This window comes from Pseudopodoces humilis, chromosome 16 (genome assembly GCF_049639895.1).
Source record: "Pseudopodoces humilis isolate 2021_Gansu_Grassland_sample_001 chromosome 16, ASM4963989v1, whole genome shotgun sequence".
Taxonomy (NCBI): domain Eukaryota; kingdom Metazoa; phylum Chordata; class Aves; order Passeriformes; family Paridae; genus Pseudopodoces; species Pseudopodoces humilis.
Window position 1 is genome coordinate 3,731,195 of NC_142215.1, and position 19,345 is coordinate 3,750,539.

At 42.9% G+C, this 19,345-nt stretch overlaps 1 protein-coding gene across 2 annotated transcripts in view; it reads left to right on the forward strand.

Moving 5' to 3' along the window:
- The window catches only part of IGF1R (insulin like growth factor 1 receptor), a 174,424-nt gene that overhangs the window by 128,904 nt on the left and 26,175 nt on the right, over positions 1 to 19,345 (forward strand). For both annotated transcript variants that reach the window (XM_005521608.3, XM_005521607.3), the window contains exons 3-11: positions 232 to 544; positions 3,053 to 3,198; positions 4,967 to 5,111; positions 9,387 to 9,601; positions 11,588 to 11,714; positions 12,942 to 13,180; positions 13,644 to 13,811; positions 13,980 to 14,184; positions 18,298 to 18,584. In XM_005521608.3, the coding sequence (XP_005521665.3) occupies positions 232 to 544; positions 3,053 to 3,198; positions 4,967 to 5,111; positions 9,387 to 9,601; positions 11,588 to 11,714; positions 12,942 to 13,180; positions 13,644 to 13,811; positions 13,980 to 14,184; positions 18,298 to 18,584 (1,845 nt within the window). The remainder of the gene's footprint in view (positions 1 to 231; positions 545 to 3,052; positions 3,199 to 4,966; positions 5,112 to 9,386; positions 9,602 to 11,587; positions 11,715 to 12,941; positions 13,181 to 13,643; positions 13,812 to 13,979; positions 14,185 to 18,297; positions 18,585 to 19,345) is intronic.

Consider the following 19,345-nt stretch of genomic DNA (forward strand, 5'->3'; position numbering starts at 1 on the left):
CTTTATTACTTACTTGGTTCATGTCATAAATTTGATCTGAGAAAAAGATACTTTCAGGCAACTAAAGCTGAGAAAACTAGAATTTTTTACAATAACGGGTTCGGTTTTTTTCAGAGATGCTCTAGAGTGCAGGGAATGAATCGCCATAGAGTTGCACAGAACAGAGTTTGTCCTTTAGTTCCACTAACCTCGGCAGGTCTTGCTCATGCTCTCTTGCTTTGTGTCCTGCAGTGTGCCCCAGCTCGTGTGGGAAGCGAGCCTGCACAGACCAAAACGAGTGTTGCCACCCCGAGTGCCTGGGGAGCTGCACGGCGCCCGACAACAACACGGCATGCGTGGCCTGCCGCAACTACTACTACGAGGGTGTGTGCCTGCCCACCTGCCCCCCCAACACCTACAAGTTCGAGGGCTGGCGCTGCGTCACCAGGGAATTCTGCTCCAAAGTGCCCGCCACGGATGCCAGTGAATACGAGAAGTTCGTGATTCACAACGATGAGTGCATGGCCGAGTGTCCCTCGGGCTTCATCCGCAACGGGAGCCAAAGGTAGCGTGGCTTCTGCCTATTTGTCCTGTGTGGGTTTACCACTCCCTGTCCAGGGGCAGCTTGGGGTGCAAATTACTTGGGGTAGAGGGGAGGACGTAGGAGCGGGAATTGCAGTGGGGGTTTGTGTGGCTTCCTGGTAGAAGCTGACTTAGACCTTCCCGTGATGAATCCACCCGATGGGTATGTGTGGTCCTGTGCACTGTCAGTGGGCTCTGGTTCTTCAGAAGGGCTGGAGGAGGTCATGCAGTGCAGAACCACCTCTTCACCTAGAGAGTAACAGAGTGAAAATGAAGCCCAAGAGCAAAGTAGAGCCAGAGGCTGGAGTTGGCTGATGACCATTATCAAACAGAGCAATCCATAGCAGTTACCTTGTCTTGCGTGTTATTTGCTTTGTGTACCTGCATTTTAGGCACATGTATTCTTCAGTGTACTTAATTTAGTTTTCCTTTTTTCAGTATTTCCAGGAGATAACAATGATGTTTTAGAAGGAAGTAATCATATAGATGGTGACAAAAACAATGCAGCAGCCAACAATATTATACAGAATAAATTCTTGTAAGAGTGTCACTCTCCTCCTGTTATTTAATTCGAACAGTTGGAGTAATGCTTGCTTGTGATTTTGTAATTTCCATTGGCTTAAGCAAGCAGCCTTCATTGCCTACTGTCCCTTGGAAGCCATGGCCTTTCAGTAAAGGATAGTCAGTGTGCTAAAATTTGTAAAAATTGTAATTTGCTTCAGTATTGTGCTAAGAAGATGTCTTTGTAGGCTGCTGTGTTTGTGGAAAGGTGATTGTGATGATGCAGCAGTTGTGTCTCTGCGTGCGTGTCATCCATCCGTTCCAGGCAGTCTCCAGTTGGCATTTGGATACAAGCAACTTAACACAGCCTTTGCCCAAATCCAGATATTCACCTGAGAAATGCAGCTTTTGTTATCTCCTGGAGCTTGTAGGAGCAGCTGTTTGAGCCACTTACGCTGGAGTGTGCGGCCATCCTGTCTTATCTCGGTGTTGTGCTCTCTGCAGAGATTGAAAGGAGCTGTAACTCAAGGCTAGTGAATGTTCTGTTCCCCAGAGGTGCTGTTAACAAATAGTTGCAAATGGAAAGCATTTCCAGCATTCTTTGTACATTTAGTTGAAGCCTCTTTCTTGTGTCTGCAGCTTTTAGTGGTTTGTGGCATGTTATAGAGCAGGATTTTGAAATAGGAGCTTACTACTTAGAAAAGGAGATTCTTTCTATTATGGTTTAGGCATGGAAAACTTATCAATTTACATGTTTCTTTAAGCCTCAGAGGAAAGTGGTTTCACTTTTTAAAAAAATAACTAGTAAGCCCCTGTCCATCAGTGTTGTCAGCAGAAGCTGACAGAAGCCTCTTTGGAGCTGGGTTTGGGTTTTTTTAATTTTTATTTTTCCTCTCTAAAGTGATATTAGGTGGAGTAAGTAATCATGAAATAGTAAGTAAAATGCTAGAATAAATTGGAAAATAAAAGTTACCTTGAATCAGGAAAGGCGTTTACCAGGAGGAGTGATCAGAAGGCCTGTGTTGTGCACACAGGAAGTGTCCAACTTTGAGATGAATATGTAGGGAATATAACATGGAACCTTTAAAAAGCTCCTGCAGCCAAAGGCTGATCTGCCCTGAGTTCTTATTGCTTGAGTTTGGCTGCTAAAAATGCTTCTGAGTGCCTGTGAGCATAAGAAGCAGAAATGACCCTGTGTTTCGGTGTTGCCTCTCAGCTTCTGGCGATCTGGTTTTTCTGACTTTGGGGCTGTGTCTTTCTTGATGTTTCCATCTGTACCACCCATTTTGAACCTGCTTAGACTTCTGGCCTTCCTCTTCCAGTTTCTGTTGCCAATTAGTTGTCCTTGCATCAAGACACAATCTTCTGTTTCCTTAAACTTGCTGCTTTAATGCCTCTTAAGCTGTAAGAAGTAGTGACTAACTGACTGCTCACTTTCTCCACATCCCTCCTGACTGTGTGCCCCCACAGTTGTCTTTGAGTTAAACAGCCAGGAGCATGGAATTCCCTAGTGCTGAGCTTTAAATATTGGTTTATGGACATGGACCCAGACAACTTTATAAGAACATGAACAGTATTTTCCCATCTCCAGTTCTTGGCTGGCCTATTTTGTGAGGTTGGGCCTGGATTAACACAAAACCTCCCTGCACTCTGAGGCTGCCTTTGCAAATAGGATGGGTTGGGTCCCTGGGAACAATTAAGTCAGAGTAAATGCACAGTTGCAAGGGCACTGGGTTTTACCTGAAGTGGAAGGATCACAGAGCCTTGTCAGACTGTGGGTGTGGGTCCATTCAATCACTGTAAGACTGCTCCAGCTTCTCTTGAGTGCAGCAGGCAAGTGTATCCTGAACAAGCATGACACTATCATTCTGGCCTGGAGGATTTGCCTAAGCTGTAGAGGGAAATATCTTCCAAATTCACCTCAAAGCAGTCTGTAGACTCAGAGTCCCACATCATTGTTTATTTTCAATATCCCCCTCTTTCCTCACAGCATGTTCTGCAGCCCTTGTGAGGGGCCTTGCCCCAAAATTTGTGAGGATGGGAAAACGAAGACCATTGACTCAGTCACGTCAGCACAAATGTTGCAGGGATGCACAATTCTCAAGGGAAATCTGCTGATCAACATCCGGCGTGGAAGTAAGTGATCGCCCTCTCTTTCTGAACCCCTGATAAGGCTGCTTTTCACGTTTTTCCTTCTGTCGTCAGCGTAATGATAAGAACATTAAAAACTCAGCAAGCTGTTTGCTTTCCAGGCCCAGAGCGGTGCTCCTGTTTGATTTGGCCCACTGCAGCGTTGTCCTGCCCCACGCGGGTGGAATAGGTATTCAGCTCCCAGGGAAAGCTGGTATTTTTGCTAGGTTTTTTGGCAGGACAAGGAACCAGGATTAGGCAGTTAGATGAGCAGTGGTCCCAAAGGAGTAATAAAGGCCCAAGAAGGTGGAAAAGTTGAAAATCCTTGCATCTGGGTAGGTAAATAACTTGTCACATGGCACTGTAAAACTGAAGATCCTCACTTTTTAAGGCAAGGTGTGGTGTTTTGCTAGAACATGGAATCCAGACTGCTCAGAGCTTTTTCTTATAAAGCCTAACACTGTGCTGCTGGATGGTCAGCATTAGTGAGCTGGCCACCTCTGTCACATGTCTTCAACAAGCGCTGGATTAAATTTGTCAGAGCAGTGATTCATCAGCCAGGGAGGTGTTGACAGTTGATGAGCTCTTAAAAGCAGAGTAAAAATTGCTGCTAATTTTATTGGACTTGCATGTCCCTGTGGAAGGTCCCTTTCGGTTTCATGAATAAGGTTGAAAGATTGGGATCTGTTTGATTCCCTACCTCACGCTGATTGAAATTCCAGGGTTTAGTTACAGCAACATGTGGATTTTTTAATTTGTGGTCCCACTGCTACAGGTGGAATCTTCCCTTGTGGAAGATGTTCCAGTTACCTGGGGCAAGTATGTGGGAGTGTTTTTATTTTATTTAAGCATTATTTTAGAGTGCCAAAGAGCATCAGATGGTATGGGAACCAACCATTGGTATTTGGTAATTGGTCTTCCCAGCCATCTATTAGGATGTGTTTACATCTTTGGTGTGTTTATGGCAGCAAAGCAAAACACCCCAAAGCAGCTTCTCCCAAGTCCTTAAAAGCTTCTCCTTGGAACGGCAGTGTAACTTGGCAAGATGGTGACACCAGGCAAAGGGGTTGGGCCAGGGGTTGCTGGAGGTAAGGACAGCAGATTTTGAGCTTGTGAAGGATGGGGTGTTGCAGCCCTGGGCAGGGACAATTCATAGAGAGAACACAGTTCTGATGAGCAGAGCTTCCTCTGCAGTAATTTTAATAATTTCTAGTAGAAACTCAACTTCAGTGAGTTTTGCTCCATGGCAGAACTTCCTGATGGATTTACCTCTGCTGTTTCATCAACTGGTTCTGTTTTGTAGCTTTTCAGGTCATGGAAAGTAATGCTCTGTGGCCCAGAGCAGACCAGGAGCATACCCTATCCTCTCCATCTTCAGTCTCATTCTCTGTTTTCCAGTGGAGCTTTCTGCCTGAGCTTTGCTCCATACCCAAAAAGCAATTCCATCTCATGGTGTGTACATGTACACAAGGGTCATTTCATCCCTGCCAGAATGCTGGCTCACCATTTGGTGCTGGCTTCAGAGGGCAATGCTCACAGAAAAATCAGGTGTTCCAGTATGGAACTGGTTTCCCACTGTTGCTCTGTGGCTTTATTTTGCCCTTCAGCCATCTGGCTGCACAGGCAACTGTTCTGGGGGAAGAAAACCAGTGCCTCATTTTCAAAAGCAGCAAATACAAACATTTTATTTTACTGAGCTAATACTGCATGAAGCAGAATATTAGTCAAAGCTGTGAATTCTGTTACAATAATGATTATTTTTTTCTTACTGTAGATAACATTGCCTCAGAACTGGAGAATTTTATGGGTCTGATTGAGACAGTAACGGGATATGTGAAGATTCGTCATTCCCATGCATTGGTCTCCCTGTCTTTCCTGAAGAACCTGCGGTACATTCTGGGAGAGGAGCAGGTGGATGGGTAAGTGTTCAGATATTTGTGGATGCAATTTCACTTTAATAGAAAGCTGTGGAGAATAAGTCTTCTAAAAAATACTCACTTTCATTTGTAGAATCTCCTCTTCTACTAATATGCAGTGTTTTTCTCCTCATGAACACCTCTGCACAGCATTGCTCATTTGCATTACTGTCCTAATCAGCATGTTAAATTGAGTATATACAAGTATTTTACGGTACCTTTGCTGTTGCTTTTCACTTTAGGTTTTTCTAAGTAGATTCTTTACATCAGTAAAGTGGTTTTGCTTGTTCTTTTTGAGAAAAGAGCATCTTCTGAAACAATGGGATTTCTTTGTAGTTCTTTACGGTTGGATTTTGGAGTTTTATGGAGAAGTCAGCTGAAAGGAAATAAATACAAATTTTACTGGCCAGGGAGTGCAACTGGAAGTGAAACAGTGAAAGTTGCAATTGTTTGCAATTCCCTGAAATGTTAGCATTACATGGATTATCTACTGAGCATGCAAAAGACTGGTCAGGAAAAGTTGATCCCTTGAAATGTTTGCTGAGGATTATATTGCTTCTATAATTACTCACCATGTGATGCTTATTGCTGTACGTAACTCCTGTTTTCCTATGGTGGTAAAAGTTTGTCAGGGCAAAAGTTTTTATCCCTGCAGAATGTGTGATGCTGAGGTGCAGTGAGGGTCCTTCAGCAAACTGTCTTGCTCTTTCTCATCCCGAATCAAGTAGCCATCCTAAGTTTAGACCAGTGTTCTGTGGAAGAAATCAGGCCCCTTTATAATGACAGAACTATTAAATGAAAAACTGGGGGAAATTGTAGAAGAAAAAGTAGTGTGAGGGTCATTGGAAAGGTTGCTTATGTCTGATGTCTGCCCTGACTGTATAAAGTTAAAGCACCAGGAATTCTTCACAGCCTCCCTCTTTCTTTCAGACTCGTCTTTGGTCAGCCCTAAATTCTTAAAATTCCAGCATCTGACAGAGTGAGTTTGAGGGCAGCTCTCCCTGCTGCCCTTGCAGAGCAGGCTGTGTGCTCAGGAAGGGCACTGGCTCTGTGGAGAGGCTTGTTTCCAACTGCAAATCCCATGGGATTGTCAGTGCACGGGATCGTTTGGGCTGTGCCCTCACAGACACTCCAGTTATCGACTTGGCTTTGCTTCTCTCCCCTCTCTCCCTTGACCTCTTTGAATTTGAATTTGTGTCTAAGGTAGTAATTATATTTATGGTTCCTTGTCTGTCAGCAAACAGAGCTGAACCGAGGGGAAACAGGAGGTTTATCAGTCAGATTCCCAAAGAGAGAAGTAAATAGGTGCAGCTTTGAAGAAGAAAATGGGGCTGAGTGGGGAGGTAAAACAGATCTATAGTAAAGAGCTGCTTGTGCTAAAATTCCCCTATGTTAGGAAGTGGCTGCAGTTACATACTAAGGGGCAGGGGCAGACTCTTTGCTTGGAAAACGCCTGGCATAATTTAGGCATTACCACAGTCTAAATAACATGTCCAAAAATACTTAGGTGGAAGTAGGCACCTGACAAGGAAGGACTGAGCCTGAGCAATTACTTGGGCAGAGCTATGAACAGCAGGGAGTGGGATCTTAACCTGGAAAGCAGTGGGCTGCTGGAACAAGAGCTATTTGTGCCAGCAGTGCCTGGAGGGGTGAGAGAGAGGGTAACTTAAGGCCCATTATGATTGTTGTTCATTACATGACTGATCCCACAGCCACTGTCCTTTTATTTATTGAACTGAACTGACAAAACAGCACTTCAGATGTTCTTTGTTCCCTATTCAGTTGCTGTTGCTTGCCTTGGTTATCACGGCAAGTGGAAAGTTTAGAGGAAACCTACTTTGTCTTCAGAGTTTTCACTGCCTCTTTTAAAAACCATGTCTAGAGTGAACATGCTCCCACAGCAAGAAAATAATTTCTCCTTGCAAATAGGGAAACTGAGATGGAGATGTGCTGCCAGAGGGGTCTCAGTATTGGTTGCAAGGTTTTGTTCCCTCATCTGGTGCTGACTCTTCCAGGCACCTCCATCCTCTGCTGGGGTCTGAGCGTTCACTTCTGTGTGCATGGATGGTGTGTAGGCAGCACATCCCAGAGTATCCCAGGTTGGGTACTGGAAAATGAGCAGTTTGTGGCCTTCAGGAGCAAGCAAGGAAATGGTGACTGAGGAGGAGTTTCAGTTGTGGCACTGACCTGCTCTGATTTTGTGTTTCAACCTCTGCAGCAAACTGGGAGACAGCCTAGAAAATCAAAACAACCTCCCCCCTGTTTTCTACACCATTTTGAGAAAGAGGCATCAGCTGTTGGGCCTGTTGGAAGTTGTGAACAGGATCTCTAGCTGTTGTGTGGTTCCTCACTGAGGAATTTACTGCTTGTTTTCCTGGGGTCATTATTGTCAGGGTGTGGTGAATTCAGTCAGTCTTCAGGAGGGCAGCAAGGCCTGATCTAACCACAGCATTCCAGCAGAGCAGGCACCCTGTGCTGAGGATGTGTGGGGAATGAATGACACCCTCCAGACCTGTGGTGACACCTGGCTGCAATGCAGGCTCCCATGGGGATGCTTTTCAGCTCGGTCCTGATTTTGGAGGGGGCTTTCCTCAACTGCCTGTGTGTGAGAGAAGTTCGAAAAAGTGAGTTGGGGAGTTTGTACACTGTGGGGTATGAGGCTGGTTTTGTGTGGAGGATTCAGAAGCTCATGAGTTTAGCTTTTCAAACAAGACAAGAGAACACTGAACTTCAGTAAGGTGCAGTACTTTCAAATCAATACAAGATTTGGTGATGTCTGTTAAATCCCACAGGCAGTTGAACATCCTTGTTCTCTCCTGACAGAATGCATTTAAACCACAAACATGTCTCTGCTCCCTTGTTAACAGAGCACACTCTTCTCAGCATCTGTGTGAAGTGGTACCAGCTTTATCAACTTCATTACAAATCAAGTCCTGAGTAATTAGAGGACAGGTGGAAATAGGAGAAACAACTTGACTTTCACATTATTCTGAAAATATGCTCTGCATTACAAGAAATGGCAAATCTGTGCAGATTGGAGCCAGAATTAACAGTTTTTGTCTCATGCTGGGTGAGGAAGGATTTAAGGCTAAATTTTTTATGGAATAATTGATGGAAAACCATAAATGAATAATATGGCAGCTTTTTATGAGCCCTATGGTTTCTTTGACACGTTTCCCTGCAGAAACTCTGTAGCTAGAAGGGTTTGTAGAAAGCCCAGTGTAGCTCTGTTGACAAGGGCAGTGTAGGATGGGCTTCACTGTGCTAATAGTGGATTTTGTGTTGCTGTGGTTAATGATAGGGGGGCTTCGTACCAGAGTGAAATAAATGCCAGATTTATTAACCCATGGTGGGTTATCTTGATTTAGGTTCATCACACAGACCTTTATCTCATTTCCCAGTGTCCCTGCTATCCCAAAGTGTCAGTGTCCTTCCAGCTGTTGTCTTGCAGCTGATGTAGAGCCTACAATCTTGCTTCTGTTGCATGTGTGGTTTTTTTTTCCAATTCAGTAGTACCAGGAATTTCTTCATAATATTTAATAGGGCTTTCATAATATTTAATAGGCCTTTTGCATACAACTTTCTATGTAGTATCTGTGGAAATAAAGGATGTTCATGTTATTCCAGGGCTGGGCTTAGGGAGTGGGCTGAGCACAGCTGCCCATGTTTAGTTCTGTGCTCTGAAGTGTGGATCCTGTCCAGTCAGTACAACTGTTTGCTATTGGGTTTCGATGTACAGGTGCAACTGCACTTGGCACAATGTAGGAAATCTTTATTGGGCCAAGAGGTAGAACAGAGGCAAAGAAACCTCACAATGCAAACTCTTAGAGTTGCTTCTGTAAACATAAGCAAGAGCTTTGTTAATGACTGTATTTTATTGTCAGAACTCCAGAAGGCTTTTCCTTCCAAAAAGTATCTAAGGTTACTGCTTCCCATTTGCCACCAAATGGAAAATCCAGTGTAGAGAGTGCTGTTTAGAGGACATGAATTTATATGTTCCTCACAGCAGCTCCTATACAACTCTTAAAACAAATGTTGGAGTGGGGTTTTGATGCTGTGATGTCACCTTTGGGGTCCTGTGTCATACTCGTTTCCCTGCCCTCTAAACATTCAGGGTTAACTTGCTCCATGGAAGAGGAGAAAGCCCTTTGCTGAACACCAACTTAAAGTAAGAGGGAACAAACACAGTGTTTCAGAGTTTTCTTGTGTTAAGGTATTCTTCGTTGGAATGGTCTGTGAATTAAAATGAGTATTTTTTCTTTAAAAACTTCCTTCTAGGAATTATTCCTTCTATGTGCTTGACAACCACAATCTTCAGCAGCTGTGGGACTGGAACCATCATAACTTGACAATCAGTGAGGGGAAAATGTACTTTGCATTTAATCCTAAACTGTGTGTTTCTGAGATTTACCGAATGGAGGAAGTTTCAGGAACCAAGGGACGACAGAGCAAAGGAGATATAAATCCAAGGAACAATGGGGAGAGAGCCTCTTGTAAGTAAACAAACAAAAAAATCTCAATGCCAACTGCACAGGAGGGCGTCACAAGAACAAACCCAACACGCTGACATGCTGCTGACCATTGCAATATTTAGAGTTTAGGATTTGCAGGAGCCTTTCAGCTCTTCTGGTTGTTCAGGCTTTACACTGTAGCTGTAAAAGTACCTTTGCATGAGTGGAAAATGATGTGGTTACAGAGTTCCCATCTCATCTGTAAAACCCACTTGTAGAAGATGATTTCTTCCCAAATCCCCTGTTTTGTGACAGCAGCAGCAGCAGATAACAATAGGAGCATACCTGGGAAATGAGAAATGAAATCCAGTAGTTTGTTGTATCCAACAAGGAGCAATTTCTCAGTCTCCTTTGTATCTGTGCATCATTATAGGTGTGTTCCTCTCTCTGGTACTTACTCTTTCTTGATACTAAGGAAGCTGCTGAGTAAGAATTCCACAGACACCAACACAAATTGTTTCTGTTACTTTCAGCTTCATTTAAGCTCCTGTAAATATTCTACCTGGTAACAAGCTAGAAATGTTTGTTTCAAACTTAGTTTGCTCTGCTTCATTTTCAAATTACTTGCTTTTAAATTGAGAACACTTTTTAATGCTCTGCACCATTTCTAAGCCTGAGGGTCTCTGCATTTAATTTTGGATTCTGCAATGGTCAGAGTTATTGGAAAGTTCTCTCTTGGCTTTGGTGATCTGCACATCAGGTCACCAGGTGTAACAGCATGTTTAAAAGCAATCTCTCTTCTAGGAATTAAGAATGCCTACAAGTTTCACCTCAAACCCTTAAAACTGATAATGCGCTTTTCCCTTGTTCGGATTGTGGTGTTTTTGGAGCTGAGTAAACTAAAATGGATCTTGTGTATAAGTCAGGTCCCCTTGTTGTGGATGGTGCTTACAAAACTAGGACACGTAGTCTGCTGAATGTCTCTTTGGGCACGATGCAGACACGCAGATGGCCCAGATCCTTGTTGTAAGCAGCCTCCATTCTTTGCACATTGAATAGAGCAAAGCCTTGCAGCCCTGGAGGAGTTACAGACACACAGCCAGGCCTTACTACCACTGAGGCCAGTGCCAGCCGCTGCCTGCTTTTTTAAGAAACCAATACAGAAAGCTTTCTGACTCTGAGAAGGGCAAAAGAATCAACAAAAGCTCAACTGCCTTTGCAAAGATAGCACCAACGGTGCCAGTGTACACGAGGGTGAAAACCTCTTTATTTTCAGAGCTTCTGTGGAACATTAGAAACTAGCTCACAGTTGACAGAACACAATTTCTTCATCCAAGAATTAAGTTTTTAAAATGCTATTTTGTTTTGGGTTGGAAACTCAGTGAGTTGGTAGTGGGAAGCCATTCATTTCAAGCTATGGGCTTCCATCCAGGTCTGTTCAGAAGAGTAGCTGGAAGCTGCTGCCATCAAATGGTTGTGCTGTATATGAACTGAGTTTTGGAGTTCTTGGTCCAGCCTCTGATGAATAGGAATGTAAACTCCTTTGTCTTTTTCATGTTGTTCAGTCTCCAGAAAAACAAATGGTAGTTGTCAAAAGTTGTCCTGGAGAGTGAGCGCACAGAGGCCGGTGACTGCTCCGCGCGTGCTTTGGAGCTGGATGATGAATTTAGTGCTTCCAAACCAGTCCTGTGGATAAACAGCACTTCCATTCCTTGCTCAGGGAGAGTCTGAAGTAGCTTTCAAGAGCTTTCTGATGATGCATTAAAAGAAAATCTGCTTCAGAAAAATTAATAACAAGTGGCTCAAGCGTGTTTTAAACTGATTGCCAAGGTCACTGCTTACCCTTAAAGCACTTAAATGTAGTAGGAGGAAAGAGGAAGCTCTACAGAGAAAAAGGCTGTTGGTATCCTGTGGTGTTGTAGGTGCTACTGGAAAGGCTCATTAGCTAAAACTTACATCTAAGAAACAAAAAACACAGAGGGGTGATGTGATGCCAACTCTGGCATGTCCTGTCCTTTTGTATTGCAGGTGAAAGCAAAATTCTGCATTTTGTTTCCAACACGACACTCAAGAATCGGATTAAACTGACATGGGAGCGGTATCGCCCTCCAGATTACAGAGACCTCATTAGTTTCACTGTTTACTACAAAGAGGCGTAAGTAGATGTTGTCAGAGATTAACCAGGGCAGTCCAAGGGGGAGCAGATGATTCTGTTTCTACTGTGTAATGTCTCATCCAGTTTGAGTATTTCATCCTTAAGTCCTGCTTTTGTTCTGATTCTTTTCTTGGTGGAGCAGAAGTCTCCTTTAAAAAAGAGGATTGGTTTGAATGAGTCCTACAAATGCATTGCAAATCCATCAGGAGGCTTCAGATTTGAAAAAAAAGAGAAAGGTGGATGGTTTGGCTCTTCTCAGGGGTCTGATTTGGAGCTCATCCTAAGTCATCATGTTTACGGAAATATTTTCTTTCTCTAGTAAAAGTACTGACTAGAGAGCATCTCAGGTCAGGAGTTTGCCCTGCCACCTGGATGACTTTTCTGCTCAGGGTTTGGGGTTATTTGGACTATCCAGCTTTGGTCATTTCCTGCATTAGTATCTCTTGATAATGAAGGTGTGGGGCAGTTACTGGAGAAATCCAAATTACTTGGGAGATGCCTCTGCCTTTGCATATCCTTGTAATGGCTGAGATTTAAAATAATAAAAAAATCCAAACAAGCACAAAAATAATTCTCCAAGCAACCTGGAGGTGTGAAAGGGAGGTTTGGAATGCTGGTAATGATACATGGAGCAAAGATGTGAGACATGGAAGCACAAATGGTTCGTGTCCAGCATCACTTGAAAAAGAACATTGTGATGTTCTAGAATGAAGCCAGTGCTGGCAAGTGTACAGATGTTATAACAAGAGTTTGTATGCTCTTGCACCAGTGTTACAACTTCTGGAAAGTAGAACTATATAAGTGTGTTTGTATTGTGTGGAAATAAAAGGGTAAAAAGCCCATTGGACTGGTCAAGGCCAGTCTTGGAACTTGGGTTCTTTATGGTAAAAAGCCTGGCAACTATCAATAACTGTTTTGAGTTGCTTCTGTTTGATATACACTTATTTAAAGTTTAAATATGTCTGAAGCATTTAACTTCAGAATAGATAAATATAGTGTTTTCTTGGAGAATGTTGCTTTATTGCTCATGACTAAAATTGAACTCTGAATTTTGTACTGCTTGGAAATACAGATTTTTATTTATTTTTCTGGTATATTCTGCTGTGGAAAGCAAGTGAGCTTTATTTGTTTCATTGAGCAACTTTGAAGTGAGGCACTCTCATATGTATATGACAGTCTTTGGGAGAAAATAAATACTTGTGCTACTTTTTTCTTCGAATATTTCAGACCATTCAAAAATGTGACAGAGTATGATGGGCAAGATGCGTGTGGCTCCAATAGCTGGAACATGGTTGATGTTGACCTGCCACCAAACAAAGAGAACAATCCTGGAATTCTGCTGCAAGGATTGAAACCTTGGACTCAATATGCCATTTATGTCAAGGCTGTTACCCTCACAATGATGGAAAATCATCATATTCATGGAGCAAAAAGTGAAATTATATATATTCGAACCAATGCTGCAGGTGAGACAGTGGGCTCTGGGGTGAGAGGTTGATAATGTTGCAGGTGTGATTAATGCATTATTGTGCAAGTTTTGTTGTTGATACAGAAATAAAATTTATGTTCAGATGATGTGCATAGTGCTATCAGTTTCACTAATTATGAAAGTAGTATTAAAATTTGAATTAAAACTCTGCTATTCAGATTTTACTTTCATTAGGAACTATGGGAGCTTCTTGGGAGCTAGAATTTCAGGCTGTTCCATTATAAAGACTGTACAGCTTTGGGTTGGGACTTGGTTGCAGTTGAAGCCTTAACTGGTGGAATAAGTAGAAAATTCTTTCTTTGAAATAAGGTGGTGTTTTTCCTTGCAGTACAGAAATGCATTGGGATTCACTCAAAAGCTTGCATGGAAGTACACTGTAGAGTGCTCTAGATTTAAATACTTTTATTTTTTCTTTTTCTTTTTTTTTTTTCCTTATCTAGTGCCATCCATTCCCCTGGATGTTATTTCAGCATCCAACTCCTCATCCCAGCTGATTGTGAAATGGAATCCTCCCTCTCTTCCCAATGGGAATCTCTCCTACTACATCGTGCGCTGGCAGCAGCAGCCTCAGGACAGTTACCTGTACAGACACAATTACTGCTCCAAAGGTAGGAGAACTAAATGTTCTTGTGTTGAAATGCCTGGGACTCTGCCTGCCAGGGCTCTTCACTGGCAAGAGCTAAATGCCAGCAAGCAGAGAGAATGGGTAAATAACGGGCTATTGCTGTACCCAGGATCTGGAGAGAGAGAAACTAGCTCTGTTCTTTTCTTTCAAGATAAAGTCCCAATTCGAAGATATGCTGATGGGACCATTGATACAGAAGAAGCCACTGAGCCCACCAAGCCAGAGGGCTGTGGAGGAGAAAAAGGACCTTGTTGTGCTTGTCCCAAGACAGAGGCAGAAAAGCAAGCGGAGAAGGAGGAAGCAGAGTACCGGAAAGTCTTTGAGAACTTCCTTCATAACTCCATCTTTGTCCCCAGGTAATGGATTTTGGACACTTCTTTAGAAGCAGGGCTGGTAGTTTCATCTTTTAACATTCCCTAGAACTGAGGTTTCCTGGACATGCTATTACACAGAAACACCTAAAACACTAAACATTACCTTTCCTTTCCTGTGAGAATCCATAGCCTTACTTTGCAGTTTCTCTTATTTGCCAATTTTCATTTTATTCTTTCAATTCTAGCCCATTGTAAGGGCTCTTACCTGTATTGATCAAGGATTTCAGTGATGGTTTCTTTTCAGACTCAAGAGTCACTTAAGGAGCTTGTTGTCTGTAAGGGTTTCAGAGATGAGCAACATGAGGCAGACAAAGGGTTTCAGATGTGATTTTTCTCTAAATAACCATTTAAGTGCTTGTGCTCCTAATCTGAAGATTCATCTTTGAAATTAAGGGCACAGATGCTTCACAGAATTGGAACTGGTTTTCTTTTCTCACTTCAGTAATTGAAAGGGGCTTGTATGTTTCCTGGGTCAGTGTTGCAGAGAAATATTATATATTTCCACTCTCCCATGATAAACACCTACTTACATGCTAAGTGGAATTGTAATGGTTCTGATCCTCCTGAATTAATTGGTGATTTTGATCCTTGAGTGTCCAGTTCATCTGCCAGGGTAAGCTGTTGTTACTTTGGGTGATTGGATGCTGGGGCAGGACACACAGTGTCCAGCATTAATACACTGTTAGATCTCAATGGTGCACCTTGTCTCATTGTCCCTCCTGGCAGGGGAAGCCCATGGTCAAATCCTGTGTTTGAGAGCTCTGAAGTGTGGCATTGCTGCTCATTGATGCTGGTTAATATCATTCTTCATGGTGATTTTTTTGACTCAAGGATGTGTTGGATTGACTTTGTTGGGGTTGAGACTTTGATAGTCACAATGCTTCTTAGCTTTATCCAAAAAATGAGGAACTAAATACTGCCTCTCTTGGGAGGTGTGAAGTATCTTATCTGAGCTGTGTTTGGGTCACACTGAGCATTTGTGCAGTGTTTCCCCAGTGATGATGAGAAGCAGCAGCCAAGATCAGAGAAGTTACAGCCTCCATGTCAGATAGTGATGTAAATCTCGAGCCATGGGAAATCACAAGATCTGATTTTGGACTTCATGGAATTGCACTGTGGGGAGTTTTGAAAGCCATGTGTCAAATCTGAACTACTTGAAAGTCTGTTGCAAAGGAGGATTTTCTATTTCCCCAGGCATTTGTAATTCACAGTGTGTTGTCTTCTCCCAAATTTTCTTGCAGTCCTGCCCCCCTCCAAGAAAACTCATAGAACCTTGAACTCAATAACAAATAAACTGATCAGTTCACAGAATTTCCTGAAAGCTTGTCCTTTTCTCTTGAAACTACTGCCATTAGGGTGTTTTGTAACAGCAGGGGCAGATAAGGGACAATGCTCAGCAATAGCTGCATAGCCAAGCAACTTTTAAGAGACTGTATGTCAGGGAAATTAAAGTTTATGAGCTGGTGAGACATCTCCATGGGACAAATCTAAGCAGCTTGTTACTTGATGTCAGTTTTTTTTCCTCTCTTTCCCAAGGGAGAAGTTAATTAATGTGTTAATGCAAGCCTCAATAGTCATATTTGTTTCCAGTGTTCTACCTGTCTCCAGGTTATTATGAGAGTTGCAGCATGTAATACAGCATGAAGGTATTTGGTTGGTTTTAAGATTGTTTAAGAAGTCTGTTGATCTAATCTCTTGTGCAACTTCTGGATGACCCCATGTGTATTAGTGCCATGGTGGATTTCAAACAGGATTCTGCTTAGTCTTGGAGTGACATTCACTACCAGAGGAGAATTAATTTCTTCTTCAAGGTTATTGTTTCTCTAATGAGCAGGATGGGACTGTGTGTTCTCTGAGCAGTAACATTAAAATTGCCATGAAGTAGAAAAAGAGTGAGCATTGCTGTTAAATAGCCCAAGTTTTTTTTTAATATTTTTGATTTGATTTAATTTTTTATAGTGTTATTTTTAATTTTTCTCTTGCATTTCTTTTCCTTCCTCTCCCTTAATGGAATAAATGATTTTTCAAGTTTCTATCTCTAGGCTTTTCCTTACTCCCTTGGATGCTTGCTTTTTGCCTTTATGTCTGCATTTCATGAATGCAGGAAGCTGCTTGACTGAAAATCACTGATGCCAAATCTTACCATGTTTTATTTACATTTACTTTGTGGTTATTCTGCAGCTCTTTTTTCTTAGTGACACAACCATAGTTTTTCACCAACAAGTTTTGTGTTCCTTTTCTCCAAAGACAACGTAGGGCTGTATTCCTCTCCACCCCTAGATACCACCAAAGACCTGAAGCTCCATAAAAGCAGTGATAAAGTCAGGCCTTTTGGATTCTTGCATTGGCACATGCTTCTGTGGCTGATTGAAAATGAACTTTTTATTTTCACTGCTTTAACCACAGAATCTGAGCAGATGTTCATCAGTTGAAGGCCAGGCATCCAACTTTTTACTGATGAGAAGTTTGTTCTTTCCACTGAGCTAAAATAGTAAATCAATACACATTGTAAGCAGGGTGAATAGGTTTAGTAACTTCCATAGATACCAGTGTAGACAAGGCACGAATGCTTATATCTTATGAAATTGCCTTAATTGACAAGATATTTGCTTGTGTGTTGCTTAAAACAATTTGTTGCTAACTTAGGAAATTCTTTCTTGTCTGTGTGTATTTCTGTGACATGGTTTACATGGTGGTTAGTGTCAAAACGACTATTTGTGACGTAGTAAAGGGATTTTGGAAATTTTTGTAGTGAACTCCGAAAGAAAAAAATTCATCCAACCTCTGCCAGAAGGTTTCAAAACTGAGTGAGCCTGTTCTTGGCTCTCTCTGCAGCATGCTGCTCTGTGGCTGCATGTACTCAGATGATATATTTGACAGTGAATTAAGTTGTCCTGTTGAGTCATCTTTCTTCCTGTTGTGTGTTCGAGGGAGGCCTCATTTGCCTGGTTTGTAACTTGCTCTCTGGTAGAGCTGTTGGACCTCATGCCCTTGGTGCCTGTTGCACTGGCCAGGTGTTCATGGGCATTGGTGAAGTGATTTCAGGGACAGGATTTAAGCCCAAATTGGTTTTGTAGTGTGACTCTTTGTCCTTTACCTCCCCTGTGGCATTGTTTTCTGGGCATGAGCATTCCTGCAGCCTTTGGAGACAAGGGAGCAGGAGCAGTAAATCCAGACTGCCCTGTGTAGTTGGTGCTCCTGTGCAGAACAGCCTCAGGCCTGGGGCAGGACCGAGGGATAGGTCCAGGGTGTGGCCACAGTGTGTTGGTTACTTGATCCATGTGGTTCTAAGAGTATCTTGATCGTTGTCCTTTCACTTGGGGCTGTCCACTACAGCAGTTCCCTGGGCTTGAGAAAGCAATGGTGTGGCTGTAAATCCTCAACTTTCTATCTCTGCTTAAATTTCACCCAGATGCCTGTAAGGCAAAGCTGCTCACTGAACTTTTGCCTCTACACAATATTAGTGCTGAGTTTTCTTCCATAGGATTGTTCCTTTGCAGAGCTTTTGTTTGGGTGAGAGAAGCAGAGATACACAGATGACCACCCGAGTGGTGGTGAACCCTCATGGCCTTCAGCTGCCTTCCAAGGTTTCTCCTCTCAATGCAATACATTCTAATTTCATCACAACTGCAAAGCTAACTCTCAGTAGGCTCAGCTTCCTTTGCTAATCCAGCAAACTTCGTAATGGTTTTTCCCCCCTAACCCTTTCAACCTTTAGCATCTTATTTTTATTTTAAGTGTCAGCATTACTGTCATGAAACACAAATCCAGGATGCTTGTTGAGTAACGGTGAAGCTGTTCTTTGCTGGTTGGTTTATTGTGTGAGGTCAGAAGTTTGCACATTCATCTTGGGGCTCAGTGTGAGCTTCAGAGTTTTGGTTGGTTCCTGACCAAAGGAGAGAGAAATGAGATGTGCTGACACCTGGCAGGTCCAGATTTAGAGAAAATTTTCCACTTGTTTTGCAGTTTCCTTTATTTACCTATTCTATTAGCTGTTGCCTGTTTCACTGGGGTGTTTAGCAATGTTTTCCAAAGATGGAGAATAAGTGGATTTTCTCTAAAGAGCCCTTTCCTTTTCCTGTGTCTGCTCTTCAGGCCCGACCGGAAGCGGAGGGACGTGTTCCGAATCGCCAACACCACCTTGGCCACTCGGAACAGGAACGCAACTGGGACCGACCACTTCACCAACGCCTCTGATACGGAAGAGAGCGAGGTGGAATATCCCTTCTTTGAGACCAAGGTGGATGGCAAGGAGAGAACTGTCATCTCCCATCTCCTGCCTTTCACTCTTTACCGCATCGATATTCACAGCTGCAACCACGAGGCCGACACACTCGGCTGCAGCGCGTCCAACTTCGTGTTTGCCAGGACAATGCCCTCAGGTATGCTCACATGGGGCCAGCTCTGCCTTTACTGGGCACAGATCAAGCCCAAGGGGGACAAGCTCTCCCAAACCACTTAGAATTACATTGGGGTATAGTTAAAAAAACTCTATGCAGTAGGATAAATTGGAGCTGCATAGATGTTTTGTTCCATGTCTTTGACTGGTGTGTTGTGTGTACCAAGAGATGTGTTTGAGTCTATGCTGGAGAAAGGGACAAGTTGACTGCCAGGATAATTAGGAGAGACTCTGTTTCCCAGCAATAGAAATGAGACCCCCAGACATACATGGTGGGCTGAAAGGTTTGTTCTTCAGCTCCCTGTGTGCTGAATAGATCCACGGCAACGTTTCTTTGCTAATGTTTGGTTTTGCTGTGTTCACTCGGAACTGTTTGCAGATGTTGGAGTTTTGCTGGTGGGAATGTTTGCCAAATGTTTCTTCTGTCACAGAATGACCATGCATTTGTCCAGCCTGGGAACAGGAGGAATACTGTGTTTCTTTGTGCCCAATCCCTGGCCTCTAGACTACTTCATATAGGAAGCATTGAATGCTGTGCTCGTCTTTGGGACTTTTGCAGATTGTACTTCAGAGAAGAATAGGGATGATTTTAGTGTAAGCTCATATGCATCCAGCAATGAGCTTCTGACTCCAGCAGATGTCTGGGGATATTGGATGCAGAATGGTAGCAATTTTGTTTTGTTTCTGAAAGGAAGGGCTATCATAATCCAGATCCAGCTGTGTCAGTAAAAAAAGCAAAAAGTA